General features: G+C 41.4%; 1 protein-coding gene across 1 annotated transcript; it reads left to right on the top strand.

The window, feature by feature from the left end:
- Nucleotides 1–85: 85 nt before the first annotated feature.
- LOC124146461 (crossover junction endonuclease MUS81-like) lies at nucleotides 86–23,843 on the top strand. The gene is made up of 21 exons (XM_048403917.1): nucleotides 86–155; nucleotides 605–740; nucleotides 1,535–1,607; nucleotides 2,015–2,071; nucleotides 3,595–3,839; nucleotides 6,609–6,710; nucleotides 7,530–7,610; nucleotides 9,261–9,349; nucleotides 10,972–11,331; nucleotides 11,538–11,611; nucleotides 12,640–12,724; nucleotides 13,032–13,153; nucleotides 13,481–13,895; nucleotides 14,336–14,460; nucleotides 14,837–14,949; nucleotides 16,018–16,134; nucleotides 17,379–17,474; nucleotides 19,156–19,281; nucleotides 20,154–20,257; nucleotides 22,716–22,799; nucleotides 23,179–23,843. Exons 2-21 carry the CDS (start codon nucleotides 609–611, stop codon nucleotides 23,243–23,245), a joined length of 2,667 nt encoding a protein of 888 aa, XP_048259874.1. The 5' UTR covers nucleotides 86–155; nucleotides 605–608; the 3' UTR covers nucleotides 23,246–23,843.
- Nucleotides 23,844–24,504: the final 661 nt, after the last annotated feature.

The following is a 24,504-nucleotide window of genomic DNA, read 5'->3' as shown; positions in this document are numbered from 1 at the left end:
TTTGCATACGATGGATACCTAGGATCCAATAATAATAAGTTTCGTATTTATCGTGTATTTCGTTTTTTGTTGTTCGCAGCAAAATGTTCTACTTCCGATATTTTGGCGGAAAAATTTGATTTGCAAGGCTGGTAATTTCGTGATAATTCATAACGGTAAAATATTATGACTAATGATGTATACACACCTCCTTTTTTTGGTGTGTGTTCGCCAACGGGACCCCAACAATGATCACTGTTTTATCATAGAGACAAACCTCCACCATTGGCTAACATCTTGAATCTGGGTGTTTGTTGATGATTTATTCAGTTTGAGGCAGGTCAGTAATATCGGCGACGGGGATGGTATCATCACGGCATTTTTATATTTACCGATTCTACTGACCAGCGTCAGGGGTCTGCGTGGGAAGCGGTTTCAATCAATGCCTGTTGTCAGTGATCAGCTCATTGCTGAGGTGCCGTTTAAGCCTGTTTATACAACAATTTGTTATTACTCCCCTGTCAATACGTGACAACATATCATTTAATTTTGACATATGCATGATAATTAGGCAATATTAAAAGTGTTATGTATGGTTGCATGGTTCTACCATTTTACCTTTTAGGAAAATGACTTCCGTTCTGGGAAAACGTAAGAAGAAGCTACCAAAATGTCCGAATCCACTGTTTGAACGCTGGCTGCAAGAATGGAGAGACGAGGCAGCAGAGAAAGGATGGAAGTCACAGTATATCTACAGCAAGGTCATGATTGTTTCAGATCTATTCAGTATCATAGTATGCTTGCTTTCTTGGAGCAAGAATGTTGTATAACCATGATAACATATCTTACAAATTACCAATTGTTTGGCAAAATTCCATTATGATTTAAACAGGGTCACCGTTACTTCTTCATAATTCGGTCAAAAGCGCCAGGTGCTGAGATTGTATCCCTCAAGTTGTTATTCAGTCTTGGGACCGACAATGTTTACAGGTCTTTACAGTGTTGTCACTACCCCTAGTGTACAGTACATACACCCTTTGCACTCAAAAGAACCCACTCGTCAGATGGTAGATGACCAGATGTGGGAAACACGAATACAAACATACACCCAAAACCCAAGTGTCAAAACGTGTGGTGTCACCCTGGGCAAGTGACTTAGTTCAAATGTGCCTCTGTTCACCCAGCAGGGAATGGGTACCCGATATGTGAGGTGGATGTTAAAACCCTCTAGCACCCATTGGCAGCTTGGGTTGTATAGTCCCCCAGGGAGATGAGAATGATAACTGGAATGCAAAACAGTAGGGGAACAAATAGAACTGCATTTGAGCTGATACTAGTACCTGGATACCTGTGGTATATAAATGAATAATATGATAATATGATGGTAACTACTGCTAAGAAGCATCAATTATGAAAGTAAGAAATTTCCCAAAACATCTCGAATTTTGGACAAAATAAACACTTCATTCCAAATTTTATAAAATTGTACCCAAGTCCCTGACCTGTGCTCCCTAATGTGTTAAATGAGTAGACAAGTGATGTTTGTTGTTTGCAGGCGCTCAAGTCACTGAAATGTTTTCCACTCCACCTCGACACAGGGAAAGACTGCAAAATACTGCAAAACTTTGGTAGGTTTTTAACATGTACAAACTATATGAGTGTGTCAGGGTAGAATTGGGTCTTCAGCAACCCATTCTTGCCGTAAGAGCTGACTAACAGGATCTTGCTGAGTGCGGCGTTAAACAAACAAACAAACGAAACCGTTCAAGTCAACCTGTGAAGATCCGGGGTAGAATAGTTCTTCAGCAAGCCATGCTTGCCGTAAAAGGCAACTATGCTTGTCGTAAGAGGCGACTAACAGGATCGGGTGGTCAGGCACGCTGACTTGGTTCATAAATGTTATCTTATCCCAATTGCGTGGGTTGATGCTCATGATGTCAATCACTGGTTTGTCTGGTCAGACTCAATTATTTACAGACATTTTTTACACAGTGTTGATTATAATACATTAAAACCCCTTCTCGTAATGTTTCAGGTGACAAGATATGCAAGATGCTTGATGACAGACTGACAAAGCACATTGAAACCTATGGTGAACAAATTGTTTGTGTACTTTTCTTAAACCTGCTGGGGCACGCCGAAGACCCGGGTTTGAGTCCCGACATGGGTACAAGGTGTGAAGCCAATTTCTGGTTTCCCCCGCCGTGACATTGCTGGAATATTGCTAAAAGCGGCTTAAAACCATACTCGCTGTCTCGCTCACTCACTCACTTAAACCTGCTACATGCTTAGTTGTTATCATTAAAAGAATTCTAATTTATTAACATTGTGCACGAATTTAAAAAAGCTATGTTGGACTCATGTAAGTTATCTGAAAATTCTTATAATGGCTGATAATATTTTCACTGACATAATTTGTAAATATTGATCTTGTAGGTTATGAACATAGCTGCGTCCATTCCCTTATCCCTTCATCCTTTATTATCAGCCATTCAGTAAGTCCCAACTGGTGGATTTTCTGATCCACCTGTTATTTTAGTGTGAAACAAGTGTGGCACAAATCATATATATACTTGGCATCAAAAGAAAGTTTGCATATGATTTTATCATATGCACTGTTCCTTTTTGAGCCAAGTATATTTCTAAAATCTATATGCCAATCTTGTCCATAAATGCTTACTTTTAAAGATATCGCCTTTTCTAACCCAAACCTTTATGGGTTTCGGAAAACAGCCCTGACGAACTACTACCTGTGTTTTCAATCTGGAATCCTTATTTAAAGTTCACTGTTAAGTATAGGATAAAACACGTCCAAGGGTTGTTATGATATTTAAAACCCGCATCCCGAGGGATTTTCCGAGGGAAAGGGTTTTAAATATCATAACAACCTGAGGGGAAGTGTTTTATCTTACTTATAAACCGAGAAAAGAAACTTAAAACAACATTTATCAACATTTTTATGTTTCGAACATACTTTCCATGAACCTTAGGAAACGGGCGTAAAATATCTGTTGCTGGCGTACGGATCTTGAAAAGGACATTCTAAAAAGCAGTGCGGCTTATCAACACCTCTATAGCCTTGTGGTACACTCACTGGGCTACAGATATGAAGGTTGCGAGTTCGATCCTCGGGAATATAAAGAAAACATTTGTCATTTGATTTTACATTACATGTTACAATTCTGAACGGAAGTTATATCAATAAAATACCCAGGACATCATATAAAATCCCTTGGATATTATAACACATTATATAGCAAATATGACTTGAATATCCTATAAAATCCCAGGGACATTACAACGTCCCTGTTTATGAGATTTAACCCGACTGGAGAACAATAGGATGACGTCACCAGAGGTTTATGATATAAAATAATATTCAAGTTTGAAGGTGTGCATTGGTTCCCCCATTCCCTCCTCCCATGAAATATTCTGAAAACGTTCTGTTATTGTGGAACAGGAAACTATCTGATATTTCTTTTTATATTCTTTTTCATCTTCTTCCCTTTACCCACTAACTAATAGACCAAGAAATAAAGAGGGTCTGAAAGGGTTTTTGCTTTAAACATGTTACTGTTATTGTTTATGTTTACTGACTATGGTTTGGGTTCACAGGTAGTTCTGATGCTGTACCTCAAAGTGAAGAGGATGGAGACATGCTACCTCCCCCTCACTCCAAAAAAACAACCAATCAATCAGCACCAGCAACACATGCTATTCCAGCCAATGACAGTTCGCATATTAGACAGACAGTCCCATCAGCATCAGCAACACATGCATCATCAATGTCTAACTCCATAGACACCACTGGGAGTATTTCATTGGGCTCTGATGAGGAACATGCAGGAAGACCACAGAGAGTAAGTTCATCATGTTGTGGTTGTGATTTAACTGTAAAATTGTAACTGTTTGATAGACATTATTTGAACTAGGGATGTCACAATGTTTATGTTGCGATGCATTTTTAATATCAAATTTTTAAACTTATCGATCCTGGTGTGGAAACGTCCTAGGACAAAGTTTCTTGCTTCAAAAAAATTGATTTACCCGAACATATCCTAGCATCACCATGGTTACCACCGGAACATTGGGTCATGCATCATTGCTATCCCATGAGATATGACCCCAAGCCACCTGATCACCTGACATACCCTGCCTCTTCCTTCTCTTTCTGGGTGTATGAATTTACAGAGAATTTTTTATTATTATTTAATCTCCCTCAGACAACTGCAACATATGAGACAGTTAATATGGAGAAAAGCCAGTTTTTGCACAAAAAAATGTATTCACATTTTTTTGTCAGTTGACCCTCATTCCAAATAGTTCCAACGATTCGGATTGACATCGATAGATGGATCGAAGTTGCCGTGATTCGGATCAACATCATGATTCATCTCAACATCGTCAGTTGGATAGACATCGCACTTCCGGGAGACGTCAATCGGTAGAATCTAATCACCATTCAAATCGCAATTGACAGGAAGACCTGCTGATCGACCTCCACTAGTAGGACAGGTTCAACATTTATATTGACCTTTGGAACGGCCTCCACTGGTAGAAGAGACTTGACATTCCGATCGACCTTTCGGATTGCCATCCACTGGTTGAACAGACTTGACATTCGAAAAAACCTCCTCCAGTAGAACAGACTCAACATTTGGATCGACCTTCGGATTGACATCAATGAGTAGACTCTACTCGCAATAAGGAACGTCATCCATTAGAACCCAATCCCCATTAGGACCGATATCGATGCTCTTCACCTGCGGATCGATATCAACCGAGGATCTCCTACTCTTATGCTTCTCCAAGTCCATAAACCTATCTGGATTATCGCTCCTCGGAACAAATATGTTCCGCCTCACCTTCGACTAGACCATGTAGACATTCTTGACATCAATCTGAACAACATTATTGAGACACTTCATCAGGTTGACATCAATATCCTCCTTTCCCAGATCGTCATCTACTCATCAATTGTTATCGATACACCCCTCCGAGGGATTGACATTCGGATTGACATTGCTATGCCTCTGCTACAGATCAATACTTTACTTCAGCATGAAGATCGATATTGTGACATTTCTCCAGATCCACATCATCAGCCAGATTGACAACGATATCCCTCACCTAAGCATCAACATCATCAACAATACTACGTCTCTCTGGATCACCATCAAGATTGGCTTTGCGCAGTAGGTTGCTCAAGAGTACCCCAGCTCAATTCAGATCTACTTTTACTTTGACTCAGTGCAATCCATCCTTTGATCAGCATATCTCTTCTCAGGATCAACCTACTGTATGCCATGACGTTCGGCCTTAGAGCAGCACGGTTTACACATAGCTGTGCCACCTACCACTGCTACGTCCGACTCTACACCACCCTCCCAAGGCACTCATCCGCCTTCAACTGCTACAGTTGACTCTACTCTGAGGAGACTCATTCGAATCATCTAACTCGACTGTTCCTAGGCTTACTTTACACCCTAAGCAAGGTATGCTGGATCTTTGCACAATTCAGGAGGCATAAAGACAAGTTGCAATCACCAAGGTTTTCTTTGTCGGACAGTGGCACTCATGGCATGTCATCATTGGCTTCTTCGTGTGAATTAGATGGGGATATCCACACTTGAACTCTAAACGTTCATCCCACACTTCCATCATTGAGGACCTATTGCCCCCCGACTCCACGGTTCAACACAGTCTCCCACTCATGAACAGTTGTTCATGATTTGTTTGGAAATATATATTGTTAAAACATAGGTGGTTGTATCAATATTTTGCAGCACAACAGCTTGCAATTTTATGCCTTACTCATGTTAATGTTATGTGTTGGACAGATCTGTTAGACATGTCAGAAATAAGACAGGCTGCTTGATTTTTGCAATGGACATTCTGGGGTAGAATAGGTCGCGGCAACCTGTGCTTGTAAGAGGCAACTAAATGGATCAGGCTCAGAAACTTGGTTACCTGCGTGTCATAATACCCTGACGATCGGTACGCTGGTCATAATATTTATGTGGGTTTCTAGAATTGAGGACGTCAAGTCATTCTTCAACTTCATAATTTATTCTAATTCTTAGTTTCATATTCTAACTGATTCTTGTTCAAGTTGAAGAGTGCCGTTGCCACAAAATACTAAGGTAGTGCTGTCAGCTTGATTGACTGCAAAATAATGCAGAAATGTCTATGAATATACTAATATTTAGACACAAATATGAAAATAAACGGTCACTTTAATAATGTCTTACTTCTCGGTTACTGAAGTTTTATATTTGATTGCATAATTACCGTTTTATAACCTCTATGGTCCCCCGCTCACAGCACGGTCTCTTGCACATAGCGATACCAACAACAAAAAAGTTACTTCCCTTTACAACTTAAATGAAGCCCGCTTAAATATAAAATCAACAATAACAATAAAATAACAATTAATCAGAATCCAACCATTTATGTCAATCACTGGATTGTTTGGTATTGCTGACTGTGGTGCTATACAACAAACAAAACGAAAATGATCCAACAATATCAAAGAAAAGTTATGTGATTGGATTACTTGATACGCCTTTATGGCAAATCTAAAATCTTGAAAGTGAATATTACATGTGTTGTCATGGTTGACATTGCAGAAACGCCGGAAGTCATCCGGAAGTAAAGGCTCCAGAGATTACATCCCAGCGTTCCGATCTGGAGCCTATGCTATCCTGCTGAGCTTGTACAGAAATATGCAGGTAAGGGTTATCTTGACTCCCATCATGTTCATTAGAGAGGACTCCTGATGGTTTTGATAATGTCATTGCATGGCTCCCAGCACCATGCCCTTTCTGTAATTGTTTTGAGGAAAAGTCCATGGTGGCTTCTCATGCTTGTGCATGGATAATTCTAGGGTGGGGCCTTGTATTTTTAGCCCCTAAATTTGAAAAAAGGCCCACAGACAATGGGTCATTTTAACATTGTGCTGTATGGGGGTACCTCTGGAATACTTGATATTTTCACATAAAGGGCCCATTCAGACAAGCACCCTGGTTGTGGGCAAGAGTGAAAAATACATGCATTGTCAATTACTTGAGGGGGTGTTTTGCTTTTGGTTTCACATGAAATGTATATTGTATGTACACAGAGTCTGTTCATCATAATAAGTGTAATTTTTAAGATGACTTAGAATTCCAGCATTATGTTAGACAGTTTGCCACAATAATGAGATAGGAACATTTTACATGCATACATTTTACTTGCTCTCTGTATCGGTCAATGCCTGTCATATGCAAGCCAAGTAATGCACTGGGGACACCAAAATTAATTATTTTAATCCTGTTTCCCCTGTGTTCCCAATCAAGTGTGTGGGATGCCAAAGTTGACAAAAGTTTCTGCAGATACCTCACACTCTCCATGGCAAGAGCTGGGGAACCAGGAAGAGTTCCTTTCCCTGCATCAAAGATGTTATTGTTATTGCTGCGAGGGTTTACACTTCAGTGAATCATTGTTAAAATACAAAGCTTACAGAACCTCATGTTCATGCTTGTATAATGAGGTTATTAACGTGATTCCAGGACCCAGACACCAGGGGCTTCATGACAAAGGCTGAGATTGTGAGAGGAGCCCAGCCTCTCGCTGACAAGTCATTTTCAGTGGTAATGTATAGGGCTGTGTATTGACCTGAATTTTGTATAGCAATATATTGCCATACTTTAACCTGTATTGCGATACTTATTGCAATATATTGCCGAAGAATCGCCAGACATCAGCTTTAGCTCGCTTATTTGCGACGATGTCGAATCATCTGCCATTTTGTATCCCAGCAACAATCAAGGGAGATAATACGGTCACATGGAAGCACAAGCTCCTTCCCAGTGCTGAACATCTACATTTTACTCTCGGAAAGACCTGCGAACGGGCTATCGCTGTGAGAAGCTTGATAGTCGTGATGTGTACACGCAAATTGATTAAAAGATCAGAGACAAGTTGTATCAGAAAGATATTATTTTCCATCTCCATATCGAACACATAAAAATACTTATTTATATTTGCCCCAATATATTGATACATTTACAAACGTATCGCAAAACATATTGCTGAAGATTTGCACCACAATATACCGGTGTAACGGTAATACCGCACACTCTAAGTAATGTATACAAGGACATTGCATCTGTGCGGGGAACATGGTATCCTGTACAAACTAGGTCTGACATCATAACCTGCACTGAGCCCATAAACCTGACCCTATGAGTATGCTGACATGTGACAGCAGGTTACGAAGCAAGCTCCAACCCAATGCATGACACTGTAGACCACAAACCTATTGTTGACAGTTGTCAGCAGGAATATTGCTGACTGATAGAGAATCAAATTTATCATCCGAAACTGGCTCCCACAGGAGATATCGCTTGGGTGAGATCAAGTGATATCTACATTGTAGATATCGCTGCAATGAAATTGCATCACAATGTTTTGCAGGCCATTGTGACGTCATTGGTTACCATGACGTCACAACCAAATGACATCACTAATGGCTCTGCTACTGAAGCTGGTAGCAGTACTTTTTACTCTTAAGACACTGCTTATCACTGTCTATAAACTGAAAAAGTTGGAAGAATGATGTTGGATGATAAGTAAAATCTCACCCTTGTGTCTTTTTATATCAAATATATCAACATATTGATATATTTGATATCAAAAGACACTCGGTTGAGATTCTCTATGTATTAACATGAGTTGTTAAAGGCTGAGGAGTTTTAAACTTATTGGCAACAAGTGTTGATGTGTTTTAAATCAAAAGACATTCAGGTGAGATGCTATTTATCGTCCAAAATCATTCTTTTTCAGTTTGTAAACAGTAATAACCAGTGTCCTCAATTTGGAAAGTACAGCTAACCAGCTTCAGAGGCAGAGAGATTATTGATGTCATTGTATTTTGTATGTTATGGTAACGGATGATGTCACAATGGTCTGCAAAGCATTGTGATGCAATTTCATTGTAGCGATATTTGGGTGATATGCCTTGATCTCATCCAAAAGATATCTCCTGTGGGCTCAAATTTTGGATGATAAAGTAATATTCACTTACCTCTTTAATAAACACTGGCCTAACATAGTGGTCTAAGAATTTATTGTCCACACAGGATCATTCTGTGTGCACAGATATTTCTAGAACCAGTGTAATATATCCTCTTCACACTGGAAATCAAGCTTTGATTCTCTACAGTGTCTAAAGCTCATTCTGTGTGCACGGTGATTGTTAAGACCACTGTTAAATCCTTGTCCCTCGCTCATGTCAACAGGCAGACCCAGGCTGCCGGTACACGTCCTGGTCCTCGATGGGCACACTGATCAAGAAGGGGCTCATCATCAAGGAGAGCAGTCCGGCAAAGTAGGTGCACGCAGTGGAGGTGCTTCAGGAATATGTGTAATATGTTTGCATCAAAGTCAGCATCTTACCTACTGGGCAGCTGAGACTGCATATCCAGATATACTGTAAATCTTGAAATATTAATGCGAGTGTGAAGTAAACGCGAAAAATGTGAGTGGTCTTTGCTCGCATTGATTAAACATCACGTTTATATCTCAAAATGACAATAAAACGGCCTCACTTCCCATTTTGGATAGCAAAAATACCAACTTGGATATAAAAACAAACAACTACTGTATGTATATTCCACATCACTGTTTATTGAGCAGCGCTTGTAACAAGTATATAACTGTCATTCAAAAACTAGAAATTACATAATGGACATCCTGTGACCTCACAGAAGCCTGTTTCTCTATATATACTAGTAATTCCACTGGGGCTAGTGGGAGGGTGGGGTTTTTTTTTGGGGGGGGGGGGGGGGGGGGTGGGGGGAAGAGGGGTCATTCATAATGAGTCACATTTTGGGCTTTGGGCCAGCAGTCACATTCATTCATTTGGAGAAGCATTGATTTCAAGATTTACAGTATCAAGGGTCTTAATTCACCACAAGCACTTTTGGATACATATCGGGACTCCCCCGTTACCAGGACATTTTAGCACTGGTCCTCAGCAACCTATGCTTGTCGTAAGGGACAACCAAGTGGATCAGATTTCAGACTCGTTGACTTGGTTAATATCGTGTCCTTATAACCCAATTGTATGGATCGTTGCTCACAATATTGATCACTGGATTATCGTGTACAGACTCGAATATTTTCAGGCTGCCACTATTGCTGAGTGCGGCATTAAACAACAAACAAACAAAACATTTACTGATACTTGTGTCATGATGGTACAATATGTACTTATTTTGTGCCATTTTGGTGTGAAATTCTATATTTTTTATGTGTAATAGGAAGTTGTTGCTATCAATCAATTTGTGTTTAACTTGTATTTCTGGTAATACAGACAAGAAGGTGATGCAAGCCAGAGTAGATATGAGACAAGGTTACTGCAACACTTTGTAAATATTAGAGAGTACTCAAAATTGAAATAAGTGGCCATATCATGTATTGTGTGTAAATTTCTGATTTCTGATTCCTCTGTGAATCGTAACACCCCAATATGTTTGTACACAGGTTAATTCAGAGGATTAAGTTAAGATCACATGAAATACATGTTTACTGCATTATTTTGTTTTCAAGGAGAGGGGTATTTATCAGGTTGTCAACACATTTTGTTTTTGGAAATCCACAGCAGGATAAATGTCACATAACTTGTCTTGTGTTGGAAGAGAACTGTTGGGGATTGATTGCCACAATGGCTGCTTATTGTGGACAGTAGGAGGATGCCCGATTGTCTTTGAAGACTAACAATCAGCCGTGTTGTAAATCAATGTTTCATAAAGGCGTAACAACTTGTACTTGTACTAGAAGCACTGGTTCGACTGTCCTAGCCTGAATTAACCTTTACATTCTACAGGGATTTTGCTGAGTATTGACAACATCTGTGTAATTAAGATCTGGTTAACACTTTGACGGTGGACACTCTTTCCTCAGGAAGATGCCTTTTCACTCACTCATACATTTTCTGACTGATTCCAGATACAGTCTGACGGACACAGGGTGTGAGTTAGCTCACCGTCTCGAGGTTGTGGACAATGGAGGGGAGATGACCGATGTGTCCAGCACACATACACGTGTCCCTCCACTGCCCTCCCGCATCCCCCCTCAGCTGCCATCTCTGCATGCAATGTCAGACAGTGAAGGGGAGACGACTGCTCCCACGTACAGGAACCCTGCTCGTCTACCTGCCCTTCATGCGATGTCCGACAGTGAAGGGGAGACAACTGTTCCGACTTACAGGAACCCAGCTCGTCTACCTGCCCTTCATGCTATGTCTGACAGAAAAGGGGAGACAACTCCATCACTACCTCCAGCTGCTTCAAAGTCAGCAGCAACCAAGTAGGATTTTATTACATTTTACAGCATGACAGTATATGGACTTCATGGTAATATGAAGTTGTGTTGAGTCAATCTGTGAGTGTGTTTTATATTTCTGGCTTCTGGGACATTGGTTTGTGAGCATAAACTTTAAAGGTCGATATGAAGTGCTCTGTTTCTGGTTGTTTGGGTATAGCATGTTAAACGGTGAGTGTTTTGTGTCGCAGGTTGCGGTACTGGTACGTGACGGAGGATCTCCGTCTGGTGACAAAGAAGGAGGAGGCTGCTGTCCTCATTGATGGTACGAGTGAACACAACTTAGGCTAAAAAAATAATAGTCTAGGCTCTCAGACACTGCCCGCATCATCATAAAGTTAACCGCATGTTTTGTTTTATTTCCATTTTTTTTAAAAACCCTAAAAATCCTTAAATATTCCAAGTCCAACAGTAGTCAAATACAGTAATCAAGTATTTTACTCATCAAGGAATACATTTATGGGGGGAGGTCCTTCCCCAGGATGATTGTACACAGTTGTTTATTTGGTTACTATACTAGTTTGAAGAACCATGAACCAAACACAAAAACACAAAAAAAGACCCCGTCCATCCGCACTATATTTTTAAAACATTGCCTGTAAACAGATTCTTTAATTTTGTTTAGCCTTATCAATATTTATCACAATATTTTATGAGGTGAAGAAGACCTGCAGTCTTTCCCGGTTAGTCCAGAACCCGATAATCTGGATGTCTCGCTTTCTCGACAATACAGAGTAGTCACAATTCTTTATGTTACATAAATATTCCTATAATCCAGAATTTGTTTCCCGGGAATGGATGGTGTTTACCTGTAACCTAGCTGCAATATACACAGTAAACTGATTCACCCGTCTAGAAAACCAGCTGTGGTGAGATCAGGGACATTGATATTTTCTCTCACACGCACGCATGCACACACACACGCACACACACATTAGTGAGTGAGTGAGTATGGTTTTGCGCCGCATTTAGCAGTATTCCAGCAATATCACAGTGAGGGACACCAGAAATGGGCTTCACACACTGTACCCATTATGGAAATCAAACCCAAGTCTTTGGCATGATGAGCGAACACTTTAACCACTAGGCTACCCCACCACCCCCATACACACATTAAGTGAAGTAAGTATGGCTCTTGAGTATTGCTCTTGTGGTGGTGGTGGTGGTGGTATGCCAGAAGGGTTTTTGACATTTGTGTACATTGTGAACCAACTGGTGGATATATCAATGGGAAATGAACAGATGCATGTGTAGAATCTGTTGGTGGTACTGCATCCTGTTCTGTATTTTCAGATGTAATATCAATAGGTTACCTGGTGAAGTGTAACTACCAGTGTTTGATTGAGTCTGGGAAAAAATACAAGCTTGACACCACGAAGTAAGTGTTATTTTTTATGTAATAAAAGTTCCTTGACATTCTGTGGGCCACTATGTAGAATAAGAGTTGTTGATATTTTTCTAACTTTAAGAAAAGCTTGTGGGAATCTTTGACCTTCTCATGCTTTGATTTCCAAGATGTGGTTGAGATATGCTACTCACACAGGCAGAGAACATGATGAAAATGGGTCCATGAACATAATAGCTAAACCATCAACAGAAGTTTCCCGTTTTCTGAATATCGTCCATGTTTTCACCTATGATGGGTATTGTCCTGGTATGTGTGTCATGGCTGCCTCTTCTTGTAGACGGCTCGGGGAAGACTTTGTGTATGCCTACATTTGTGACCGTGACACAGATGATCTGTCTACACCTCCTGAGGAGACTTTGAAACCAGGAAAAAACTCAAAGGCAAAGGCCAAAACTCGAGGTCTGTTACCAAGGTTACCATGTTATCAAGTCTAATACTTACAGATGTATAAATGGTATATGCGTATCACATTTCACCATGTTCACATATTGTGCATACTTAAAACAGAATAATTGAGAAACACTCCCTGAAATTTGTATGAACGTTTTATGGAGAACATCAAGCCATTATCTTTGCTGAAAACAGTTTCTAATTTACAAGTTTTGTAAAGAGAATTGTTTAAAGCATAAATTTTCACTGGTGTAATATTCATTAATGTTTTGTTGCACAATAATATCTCACTTTTGTCTTACTGACTGAGCAGGTCTTTTTTTAAATTCCTTTCAGCTCCAAAGACAAAGAAAATTGTTGATGCAAACACATGTAGTTCAACAGTGTCAAACAGTAGCTCACTACGAGATCGCCTCCTTGGAAGTGCTCCCACAATAGACCCTTCACCTGGTGACCAAGAAACACTTCAACACAATGTTCACACTTCTGATGAGCTTTTCACGGCCTCATCGCTACAACACAGAGCTGCTCCAAAGTTCAAGTCAACTTTCCCAAGTCCAGGCAAGTCCAGACGTGTGGAGGAGGGGGAGGAGGAGACGCTGCCCGACATCACCCCTGCATTCTCCGCAGCAGGATCCCAAGCCTCGTCCGTCACTAGCGCCAGCTCCAGCTTGCCACCCCCAGACTTCAGCCTCACCCCCGGGTCCTTTGATGTAGTGCTGTGCGTGGACAATCGCGAGTTCTATGGAGGGTTAGTCCTGAGTTACAGTTACAGTACTGAGTTCGTTACAGTCTGCATGGCCACATCATATCTCACAGCCTAATAATAGTAGTAAGCTTAGCCTATGACACCCAATGTGTAAGAAGTAAAATCTGCTGAAAAAGAACCAAGTATTTGGCGAGTAGACTCAGTTGACATCCATATATTCTCTTCCTTATGTTAATGATTACTAAGTGCCTTTCAAAGACCTGAGTAGACGCAGCGTTTTTGGCAGACTGGATTATGCTTTTGTTATGATGCTCATGAGTTTATTGAGCTTGGTTGTGGGGAATGTTTGGGTTTTATGGGGTGTACAGCATTTCACATATTTCTAATACTTGAACTTACATGTCTGCAAAGAAGCAATAGTTTCAGGTTAGGCTGGAAAAAGTGTTTAAAAGTTTTCGTCCTTAAAGAGCGTAATGTTCCAGGAGCAAGTCACAGAGTAAGACGCTGCTGCCGGAGCTGATAAAGAACGGTGTGGAGTGCGACCTGCGGGAACTGCAGATTGGGGACATGTTGTGGATAGCCAGGGAGAGGCTGCAGCCCCAGCCAGGTGGGTGGAGTGAGGCTGACCCTGTCATGAGTTGTCTTCACTGTAGTAACTTTGGGCAGCCAAGTGGTTTATGCTTTGGCTTGGCCTGAGTCTTCCGCACATGGGTACAGCCATTTCTGGTGTTGCTGCCTTGATATTGATGGATTATTGCTAAAAGCAGTGTAAAAGTTAAACCCAAGTCGCTCACTCATTCACTGTCTTAATTTGGTTAACATACAACACAATTGTTTGTCCACAATATCGGTTCTTATTAACTGTGACTTCTGTCCAGGGTCATGTTCCACAAAGTGATCTTAGAGCTAAGGCAATCGTAACTCCCATACTCTTACGACAGTCGTAAAATGGGGCTCTGATCTACTTGTGTATTTACTTTCAGGGCAGCTGCAAAGGCCCAAGGGGAGAGAACTTGTGCTGGACTTCATCATTGAGAGGAAGAGGATGGATGACCTCGTCAGCAGTATGATAGATGGCAGGTTCAGAGAGCAGAAGGTGAACCAGTTGTACATGGCAAATGATTCATTGAAGTTTGATAATACTACAGGGTTTCAGATTCGTTCCTGTGTCAGGCCATTGACAGATTGCATGGATCTGCCGGGGTCTTTTTGATTATCAGTCTCTGCATCTCTCAGGAATGTATATTTAGAGTCTTAGATTAGATTTGGAATGGTATGAAAACCAAGTCCCAGGTTGACCATTGTGACCAACTTGCCATCTATATGTTGGTGACATGTTGCACACTTCCACAAATTTTGGTGATGTCATGACATTGCGCTTGCTCTGAAGCCCTGTGCTTATTGGGTGAAAAAAAAAAAAATAGTCTTGGTTCTCAAGCACCGCCCGCATCAACATAAATTCCGCCACACATTTTGTTTTTATTTCCATTTTCCACAAAAAAATAAATCTTTAAATATTCCATGTCTTGAACACACAACCCTGGCAGTGAAATGCAACAATCATTAAGAACAACGTGATTTCACCGAAATTATTGTAAAGAAAATTTGGTTACATACTAGTTTGAACTGGAAAAACAACAACAACAGAACACTGCCCGCCCACACTATATTTTCAAAAGCCATTGCCTGAGAACCAATTCTTTTATTTATTTAAGCCTTATAGACTGTGATTTCCTTGTTTGAGAGAAAGTATATTGATTTAGTGAAGAAAGTAGGAAGTGGACTGTCTGAACTTTCATTGGATTTCTTATCAGAATAGACTTGGCAGAAAAGTCAGTTACATTTAACTCACATGCTGCAGTTGAAGTAGTGTCTGTAATGATTCAAACAGCTATACTGGTGTATGGTCCACATGACTGTCAGTGCTGCTAGTTGCATCCATTTTCATTTTTCTATGTGTACAGGGCCCTGTTCCACAAAGCGATCGTAGTGCTAAGATGATCGTAAGCTTATGACAGTCGTAGCGCTATAATCGCTTTGTGGAACGGGGCCCAGGACAATATATTGCATATTGTTATCATAAAGCTATACTATACTGCACGATCTGTTAGAAATTAGAGGTGTTCCTGGGGTCTGCTCCTTATTTGTAATATATGTCCTTCAGTTCCGCCTGAAGCGTAGCGGCATCGCCAACGCCATCTATCTGATTGAAGACTACGGATCACTGCAGCACTTCAGCATCGCTGAAGACAGGATAAAGCAGGCCATCGTCAACACGCAGGTGAGCAAGGAGACACAGATGGTCGGAGACATGTCTAGAGATACATGCCGGCTTTTAAGGTTTCGTTAAAGCATTCACTGGTTATGTTGATGCCAAGGTTCGATTCCCAACAAGGGTACAATGTGTGAAGCTCATTTCTGGTGTCCCTGTCGTGATGTTACTGGAATATTGATGGAAGTGGTGTAAGAACAACTCACAAATTCACTCATACTTCCAAAGTTGGACTCCATTCAACAAAGCATTCTTCCCCCAAAGACGATCGAAACTTCCATTGTTTAACACTGACTTTTGATAATCGTAGCACTAAGATCGCTTTGTGGAACAGGGCTCAGTATTGTTCCTAGGTAACCTCCACTTAGCACTTGTCACAACACAGTCATAACTTTTAAGTGACAATCAGGTTAGACCAGCTTGGCTGTACCTGAGAGGGATGCTACCAGGCCTCCTAATGAAAACTGACAGACTGAAACCACAAAAATTGTCATATGTCTACAATACACATGGAATCAGCAACAGAAAACATGAGAACGTAACCAAAAACACATGGAAGCGGCAGCACAAAAACACACAGATCGCATTCTTCCAAACAAGGCAAGCACAGAACAGAAGAAAGTCGATTGCCATGTCACGAGGATCAACAAACAGCAAGTAAATATACATATTACAGCACTAATATAGAATATTCTTGATGACTAGTATTATATTAGTGCTGTAAGTTGTAAAATTACTCGCTGTTTGTTGATCTTCGTGACAACTTCCCTCTTGTTCTGCGCATGCCTAGTGTGGAAGGTGTGTTGTGTGTGTTTTAGTGCCTCCGTTTCCCAGTTTTTGGCAGCATGCTCTCAGATGTTTTATGCGATTCACTGTGCAGAGTGCGTCCCTTGGGCACGCCAGAAACCTATGATTGTGGGTTCGAATACCGGATCGCCCGATTATGTTTCTAGGTTTGTCAGCACCATACCCCTGCTTGGGGTTTCACCGAAGTGGTAAACGAGACCTGCATCATTTCGGGCTTTCCTCCCACATTAAGCTGACATGACACGATATAACTGGAATGCTGTTAAAAGTGTCATTAAACCCAACTCACTTACCCAATACTACCCTGGGACACTGCAGGCAACCAAGACGTGTTTTTGACGCTCTGGTCAAACCATATTCACTCACTCACTCATATGTCACATTGATTATGTCATTGTTGGAAGTTAAGTATCCTGCCACAAGTCTGACGATGGTTGTGTTGGCAGGTTATCGATGGCTTCAAGATGAAGAGGACCAGTGGTGTGAAGGAGACTGTGGCGTACCTCACTGTCATGACCAGGTATCTGCAGAGCTTCTATAGGGTATGTAACATCAGTGTTAACTAAATACCTCACTGTCATGACCACGTATCTGCAGAGCTTCTATAGGGTATGTAACATCAGTGTTTACTAAATACCTCTCTGTCATGACCAGGTATCTGCAGAGCTTCTATAGGGTATGGATTACTAAATACCTCATTGTCATGACCAGGTATCTTCAGAGCTTCTATAGGGTATGTAACATCAGTGTTTACTAAATACCTCACTGTCATGACCAGGTATCTGCAGAGCTTCTATAGGGTATGTAACATCAGTGTTTACTTAATACCTCACTGTCATGACCAGGTATCTGCAGAGCTTCTATAGGGTATGTAACATCAGTGTTAACTAAATACCTCACTGTCATGACCAGGTATCTGCAGAGCTTCTATAGGGTATGTAACATCAGTGTTTACTTAATACCTCACTGTCATGACCAGGTATCTGCAGAGCTTCTATAGGGTATGTATGATCAGTGTTTACTAAATACCTCACTGTCATGACCAGGTATCTGCAGAGCTTCTATAGGGTATGTAACATCAGTGTTTACTTAATACCTCACTGTCATGACCAGGTATCTGCAGAGCTTCTATAGGGTATGGATTACTAAATACCTCACTGTCATGACCAGGTATCTGCAGAGCTTCTATAGGGTATGTAACATCAGTGTTTACTTAATACCTCACTGTCATGACCAGGTATCTGCAGAGCTTCTATAGGGTATGTAACATCAGTGTTTACTAAATACCTCACTGTCATGACCAGGTATCTGCAGAGCTTCTATAGGGTATGTAACATCAGTGTTTACTTAATACCTCACTGTCATGACCAGGTATCTGCAGAGCTTCTATAGGGTATGTAACATCAGTGTTTACTTAATACCTTGCTGTCATGACCAGGTATCTGCAGAGCTTCTATAGGGTATGGATTACTAAATACCTCACTGTCATGACCAGGTATCTGCAGAGCTTCTATAGGGTATATATGATCAGTGTTAATCACTGCGAAAATATGACAAACCAATCAGAATGTGTGTATGACTTCAAGTACTTCAGTCAAAGAATCCCTCATGAATAATTTTTGATTTTGCATATGTCTTGCACCTAAAAATATATCTGAGATACAGTTATATGTGTTCAATCATACTGTATAATATTGTAAGTCCCGATGTGTTTTAAATAGCATTTGGAATACATGTACTTATGACATATGGGGTAACATACGTGAATCATTACGCAATGAGTTGACAATTCTTTTAGCTGTGCCCGTTTGCGCTGAGATAAAACCCAGTTGCAAAATTGGTCACGATAGGGGCACGAGTCGCTATACGACTTGTCCCGGAATAACACGAGGTGGTGACGAATGGACCAATATAATCTGGCATGTATCATCAGTGTAAGTCATTCTGTGTGACTGTTATAATCACTTTCTTCTGCCTGGCGTTCGGCATTTAGGTGCTAAAACAAGGACTGGACGGCTCAGAGACCAGTGACAAATTCCTGATTTGCCCCGATTGTCTAGGTTTCTCACCTCTGCTTTTCAGTCTCACCAAAGGGGTAAACATCTGCAACCTGCATCACTTGGGGCTTTCCTCCCAAATACTGTTCAGGAATACTGTTCAGAGTGGCACTAAGCCAGTATTTACAGATGTACGATTCTCATTATCATCCCTTGATGTCTCCAGACCAAGTCCCTCCAGGCATGTACACCGGAGATGTTGCGAGAACTGGATGGCAGTTTCCACATTGAAGAATCCGAGAAGCTTCTCACAACGTTCCAGCATTTCAATTACGCCTCCGTGAAGAGCAAGGTCAGTACCAGCTTTATCCCGACCTGTGTAAAATTTGCCAAGACTAGGAGGTGACCTACCAACTCACTGACCACCTGTGAAGATCCGGGGTAAAATAGGTCTTCAGCAACCCATGCTTGCCGTAAAAGGTGACTGTGCTTGTCATAAAAGGCGACCGACAGGATCGGGTAATCAGGCTCGCTGACTTGGTTGATGCATGTCATCATATCCCAATTGCGAGGATCGATGCTCATGATATCAATCACCTGATTGTCTGGTCCAAACTTGATTATTTACAGACTGCCGTCATATTGCTGAGTGGGGGGATAAACAACAAACAAACAAACTACCACCTTCATTGAGGAGCATTGTTGTCGGTGCAACCAAGTTCTATGTTTTAGCACTCACATTTGTCATGAAGAAACCTTGTGGCTACCCCATGTCAGAACATGTTGGTTCCTATAGTTATTTCAGTATAAAACTGCCGCAGGTGATCCCGAAATTATTTTGTTACGGCACAACTAGCTGGACAGAGTTCTGTCCCTTAGACGTGACAGAATCCAATGATTTGGGGTTCAAATCCAATATTTGCTTGGATTTTGTTTCCTTGGCGTGTCAGCACCATGCTCATAGATTTCACCAATGAAGAACATGTTTTAGATCTGCATCACTTTAGGCTTCCATGTTGCTGAAGGTAAAATATAGAATTACTCAATCACTGCACACTCTTTAATTTTTCAACTTAACAAATTAATTGCTTAGAAATGTATTAAATATCAGCCCATGAGAAGGCATGATTTCAATTAATAACGATGTAATGTTATATGAGAAATCATGAACAATGAATCATTCAAATGACTGAAACAATTTGTGAAAAATAATCTGCATTTCAGGATCTAACTGTACGGGAGTTGTTCGGTAAACAGCTGATTCAGTTACATGGGATGTCAGCAGACAAGGCCAAGGCCATCACCGACAGATACCCTACCCCAACAAGGTGAGTTGATAGTGGTAGCCATCAGGACAGATACCCTACCCCAACAAGGTGAGTTGATAGTGGTAGCCATGCAGGACAGATACCCTACCCAACAAGGTGAGTTGATAGAGGTATCCATGCAGGACAGATACCCTACTCCTACAAGGTGAGTTGATAGTGGTAGCCATGCAGGCCAGATACCCTACCCCAACAAGGTGAGTTGATAGAGGTATCCATGCAGGACAGATACCCTTCCCAAACAAGGTGAGTTGATAGTGGTATCCATGCAGGACAGATACCCTTCCCCAACAAGGTGAGTTGATAGAGGTATCCATGCAGGACAGATACCCTACTCCTACAAGGTGAGTTGATAGTGGTAGCCATGCAGGACAGATACCCTACCCCAACAAGGTGAGTTGATAGTGGTAGCCATGCAGGACAGATACCCTTCCCCAACAAGGTGAGTTGATAGTGGTATCCATGCAGGACAGATACCCTACCCCAACAAGGTGAGTTGACAGTGGTAGCCATGCAGGACAGATACCCTTCCCCAACAAGGTGAGTTGATAGTGGTATCCATGCAGGACAGATACCCTTCCCCAACAAGGTGAGTTGATAGTGGTAGCCATGCAGGACAGATACCCTACCCCAACAAGGTGAGTTGACAGTGGTAGCCATGCAGGACAGATACCCTTCCCCAACAAGGTGAGTTGATAGTGGTATCCATGCAGGACAGATACCCTTCCCCAACAAGGTGAGTTGATAGTGGTAGCCATGCAGGACAGATACCCTTCCCCAACAAGGTGAGTTGACAGTGGTATCCATGCAGGACAGATACCCTACCCCAACAAGGTGAGTTGATAGTGGTATCCATCAGGACAGATACCCTACCCCAACAAGGTGAGTTGATAGAGGTATCCATGCAGGACAGATACCCTACTCCTACAAGGTGAGTTGATAGTGGTAGCCATGCAGGACAGATACCCTACCCCAACAAGGTGAGTTGACAGTGGTAACAATGCAGGACAGATACCCTACCCCAACAAGGTGAGTTGACAACTCTACTGATGGAGGTAGCCACTGATTGAAGTTCTCATGTATGACAGATACTTTACCTCATGTCATCTTTCCGAGGCAGAGACATTAACTGACTATATAAGTCCAGTTTCCACCCTTGCAGAACTAGGCTGGAATTCTGGAGTTACATTTTGGCTGGACGAACGAGTATATGCATAGTCGCATAACAAAGTAGACATCCGTTCATAAACAACATGGATTCAAGATTGCCGTTTTCAGTCGACTGCAGGATTTCCAAAGCATGTGTACCGTCAAATGGGCGTTATATTCCGAATGTTTTCACTGATGCACTTGGCAGGGTAAGAGCCGTTTTGTTACAATATAGAACTTGATTATTGATCAGGTCATCTTACTGGAGCCACCATTTTGTTTGAAGCAATGCAAGTGATATGAGAGATAGAATCTGATTGGTCAATAGGAGGGACAAAGAAGGGACATGACTCGTAATAGCCACTAGTAGCGCCACAATCAAGCCCAGAAATTCCAGCCTAGTTTGGCAAGGGTGGAAACTGGACTTTTTATAGTCTGTTTACACCCTTGCCTCAGGAAGATGGGTCATGCTGATGAAAGGATCAATGCATGCCTAAGGGACAGAACTCTGCACAGTGTATTGCAACACCTTACCTGACTGGGCCTCCCTGTCATTAGTAAGCCTGATGGGCCTTGGCCATACGATTTAATTGGGAGTTCACGACACTCCCGACATAGAGGACAGCCTCTGTGGTCTAGTGGTAGAGCATCCGCCCGGAAAGAGGAAGGTCCGGGGTTCGATCCCCGGCCACGTCATACCAAAAGACGTTAAAAGATGGTACTTGTTGTTACCCTGTCTGGCACTTGGCAAACAAGGACTGGTCGGCTAGGAGTCAGTATACAGTGTCTGAGTGGGGTATTCATGTTAAACTGCAGCATGGTATCTCAGCAGACAGACACACATACGCGTTTGATAAAATTTGTTTTTAAATATACATGTAACTCATGACTTGTGGAAATATTAACTTGGTCTTGTCACTATATGGCCGAAATATTGCCAATGAGACATTAAACTTGAACTCACTCACATACCCACCCACGCACACAAGCACGCCTTATATATTAATCGTTTCTTTTGGTTCAGTGTGGGGTGGGAGCATAGGGGTTGAAGAGTTTGCTCGTCACGCCAAAGGCCCGGATTTGATTCCCTCACATGAGTACAATGTTTAAAGGCCATTTCTAGTACCCCCCACTGTTATATTGCTGGAATATTGCTAAAAGCGGTGTAAAACCAAACTCGCTCACTCACTCACTCACTCACTCACTCACTCACTCACTCACTCACTCACTCACTCACTCACTCACTCACTCACTCACTCACTCACTCTCACTCCTTTTGACGAAAATCATTTTAATTTGTTTTGCATTGCAGTATCTTCCGAGCATATGACCGATGCATCTCCCAGAGAGAGAAAGAAGGGATACTGGCAAATATTAAAGCTGGCAAGGGAATGAGGTACTAGCAAAGCTTGCAGACACAACTGATAATACATACGTGTGTCAGGTTAAATGTTTCTGTGAATACAACTTGTTCTTGTGCTGGGGGTGTTAATTATTGTTTTACTTAGTTTTTTTGTGTGTTTTGTCTTTTTGTTTTACTTAGTTTTGTATGTAGATTTGGGTTGGGTTGGGTTGGGTTGGGTCGTGTATGGAGTTTGACACTTGTCTTGTTGTCTTTGTGCTGGCCATAAACTGGAAACCAGTTCTCAAAAGTAAAACCGTTTGTCTTGTAAAGTATTTTGGTAACTAAATCTAATTTTAAGGTAATTCTATCAATGAACAGTATGTTTGTATAAGAGAACAGAAATGTTCAATGTTACTTGTTGTCCTTACAGGAATCTTGGATCTGCTCAAAGTAAACAGATTTACCAGCTGTTCTGCATAGAAGGCGCCCTCACGTGATTGCTGGGGAAATCTCTGACATATTTTCTTGATATTTCAAATGAAATTGATTCTCCTCAATTAAATTCTGCTGAACAGTGAGAACAACAACTGGAGACTTTAGTTTAATGGTTTCAGTCCTCTATTTATCAACTTCCACCATTTTGACTGATTGCAAGCATGTGATATTTCCATCTAAAGTCGGGAATTATTTTTTCCCCAATTCAATATGATAATTTCTGGTGAAAAATATCGGAGGTTTTAAAGCTTTATAAGTTCTCAGCTTTTCCGTGATTTTTCTCATCCTTCTATCTGATGCCTGTGATTGTTCACTTCTGTTATTTTCGTCAACTATAGTTGATCTGTATATGGAGGTAATTCTTCAGGGAAATACTGGTGGGGTCACACCTATACATCTTTGAAAATATATATGAAGATAGCGTGCGATATCAAGTGTAATGTGATTACATTGATAAATGTCATGTTTTGTGATGAAGGTTATTGACATAACGTTGAAATAATGACCACTTGATGCAACAGAAGTTTGTTTCTAAATTTCTTGTTAGGAAAATAAATTGATACTATCATGCTTTATTCATCTGTGAATGGATTATGCATGGTTGTTGTAAATGTACAAAGAATTGTGTTCATTTTAGTGATGTGAGGGAGCATCAAGGCTCCCCAAGGACACCAGTCACTCGGAAGGGGGCAGGGTGGCCCAGCCGCTGTGCAGAGTTGCGTCCCTTGGGCACGGCAGAAACCTATGATTGTGGGTTCAAAACCTGGTTCCCCCCGATTATGTTTCCAGGTTTGTCAGCACCATACCCGTGCTCGGGGGTTTCACTGAAGTGGTAAACGTCTGAGACCTGCATCACTTCGGGCTTTCCTCCGAAATAAAGCTGACAGGCCGCAATATAACTGGAATATTGTTAAAAGTGGCGTTAAAACCCAACTCACTCACTCACCAGTCACTCGGAGAGCTGAAGGCTGGTTTGATCCATTCATCATACCAAAAGGCATTCAAATATGGTGCTTGTTGTTACCCTGTTAAACTTCGGCACTGAAGGATGAAACAATGACTTGCCTGTGTCTGGGTGAAGTATCCATGTCAAGCTGGGACCAGGTATCTCAGTGGGCTAGCGGTATTGCTCACGTAGCTACACGTACATGCACATCGCTATATAAGTGATGTGATATTGATTGCAATGTTAGGCCCCATTTCTCCTCACCACCAATACGCCTACATGTGAAATACCACTGGGTTTTGTAAAAAAATTCAC

Source organism: Haliotis rufescens, unplaced genomic scaffold (genome assembly GCF_023055435.1).
Source record: "Haliotis rufescens isolate VD_foot unplaced genomic scaffold, xgHalRufe1.0.p SCAF_3, whole genome shotgun sequence".
Taxonomy (NCBI): domain Eukaryota; kingdom Metazoa; phylum Mollusca; class Gastropoda; order Lepetellida; family Haliotidae; genus Haliotis; species Haliotis rufescens.
Note: the sequence above shows the minus strand (reverse complement) of the source record. Positions and strands in the feature narration are given on the sequence as shown.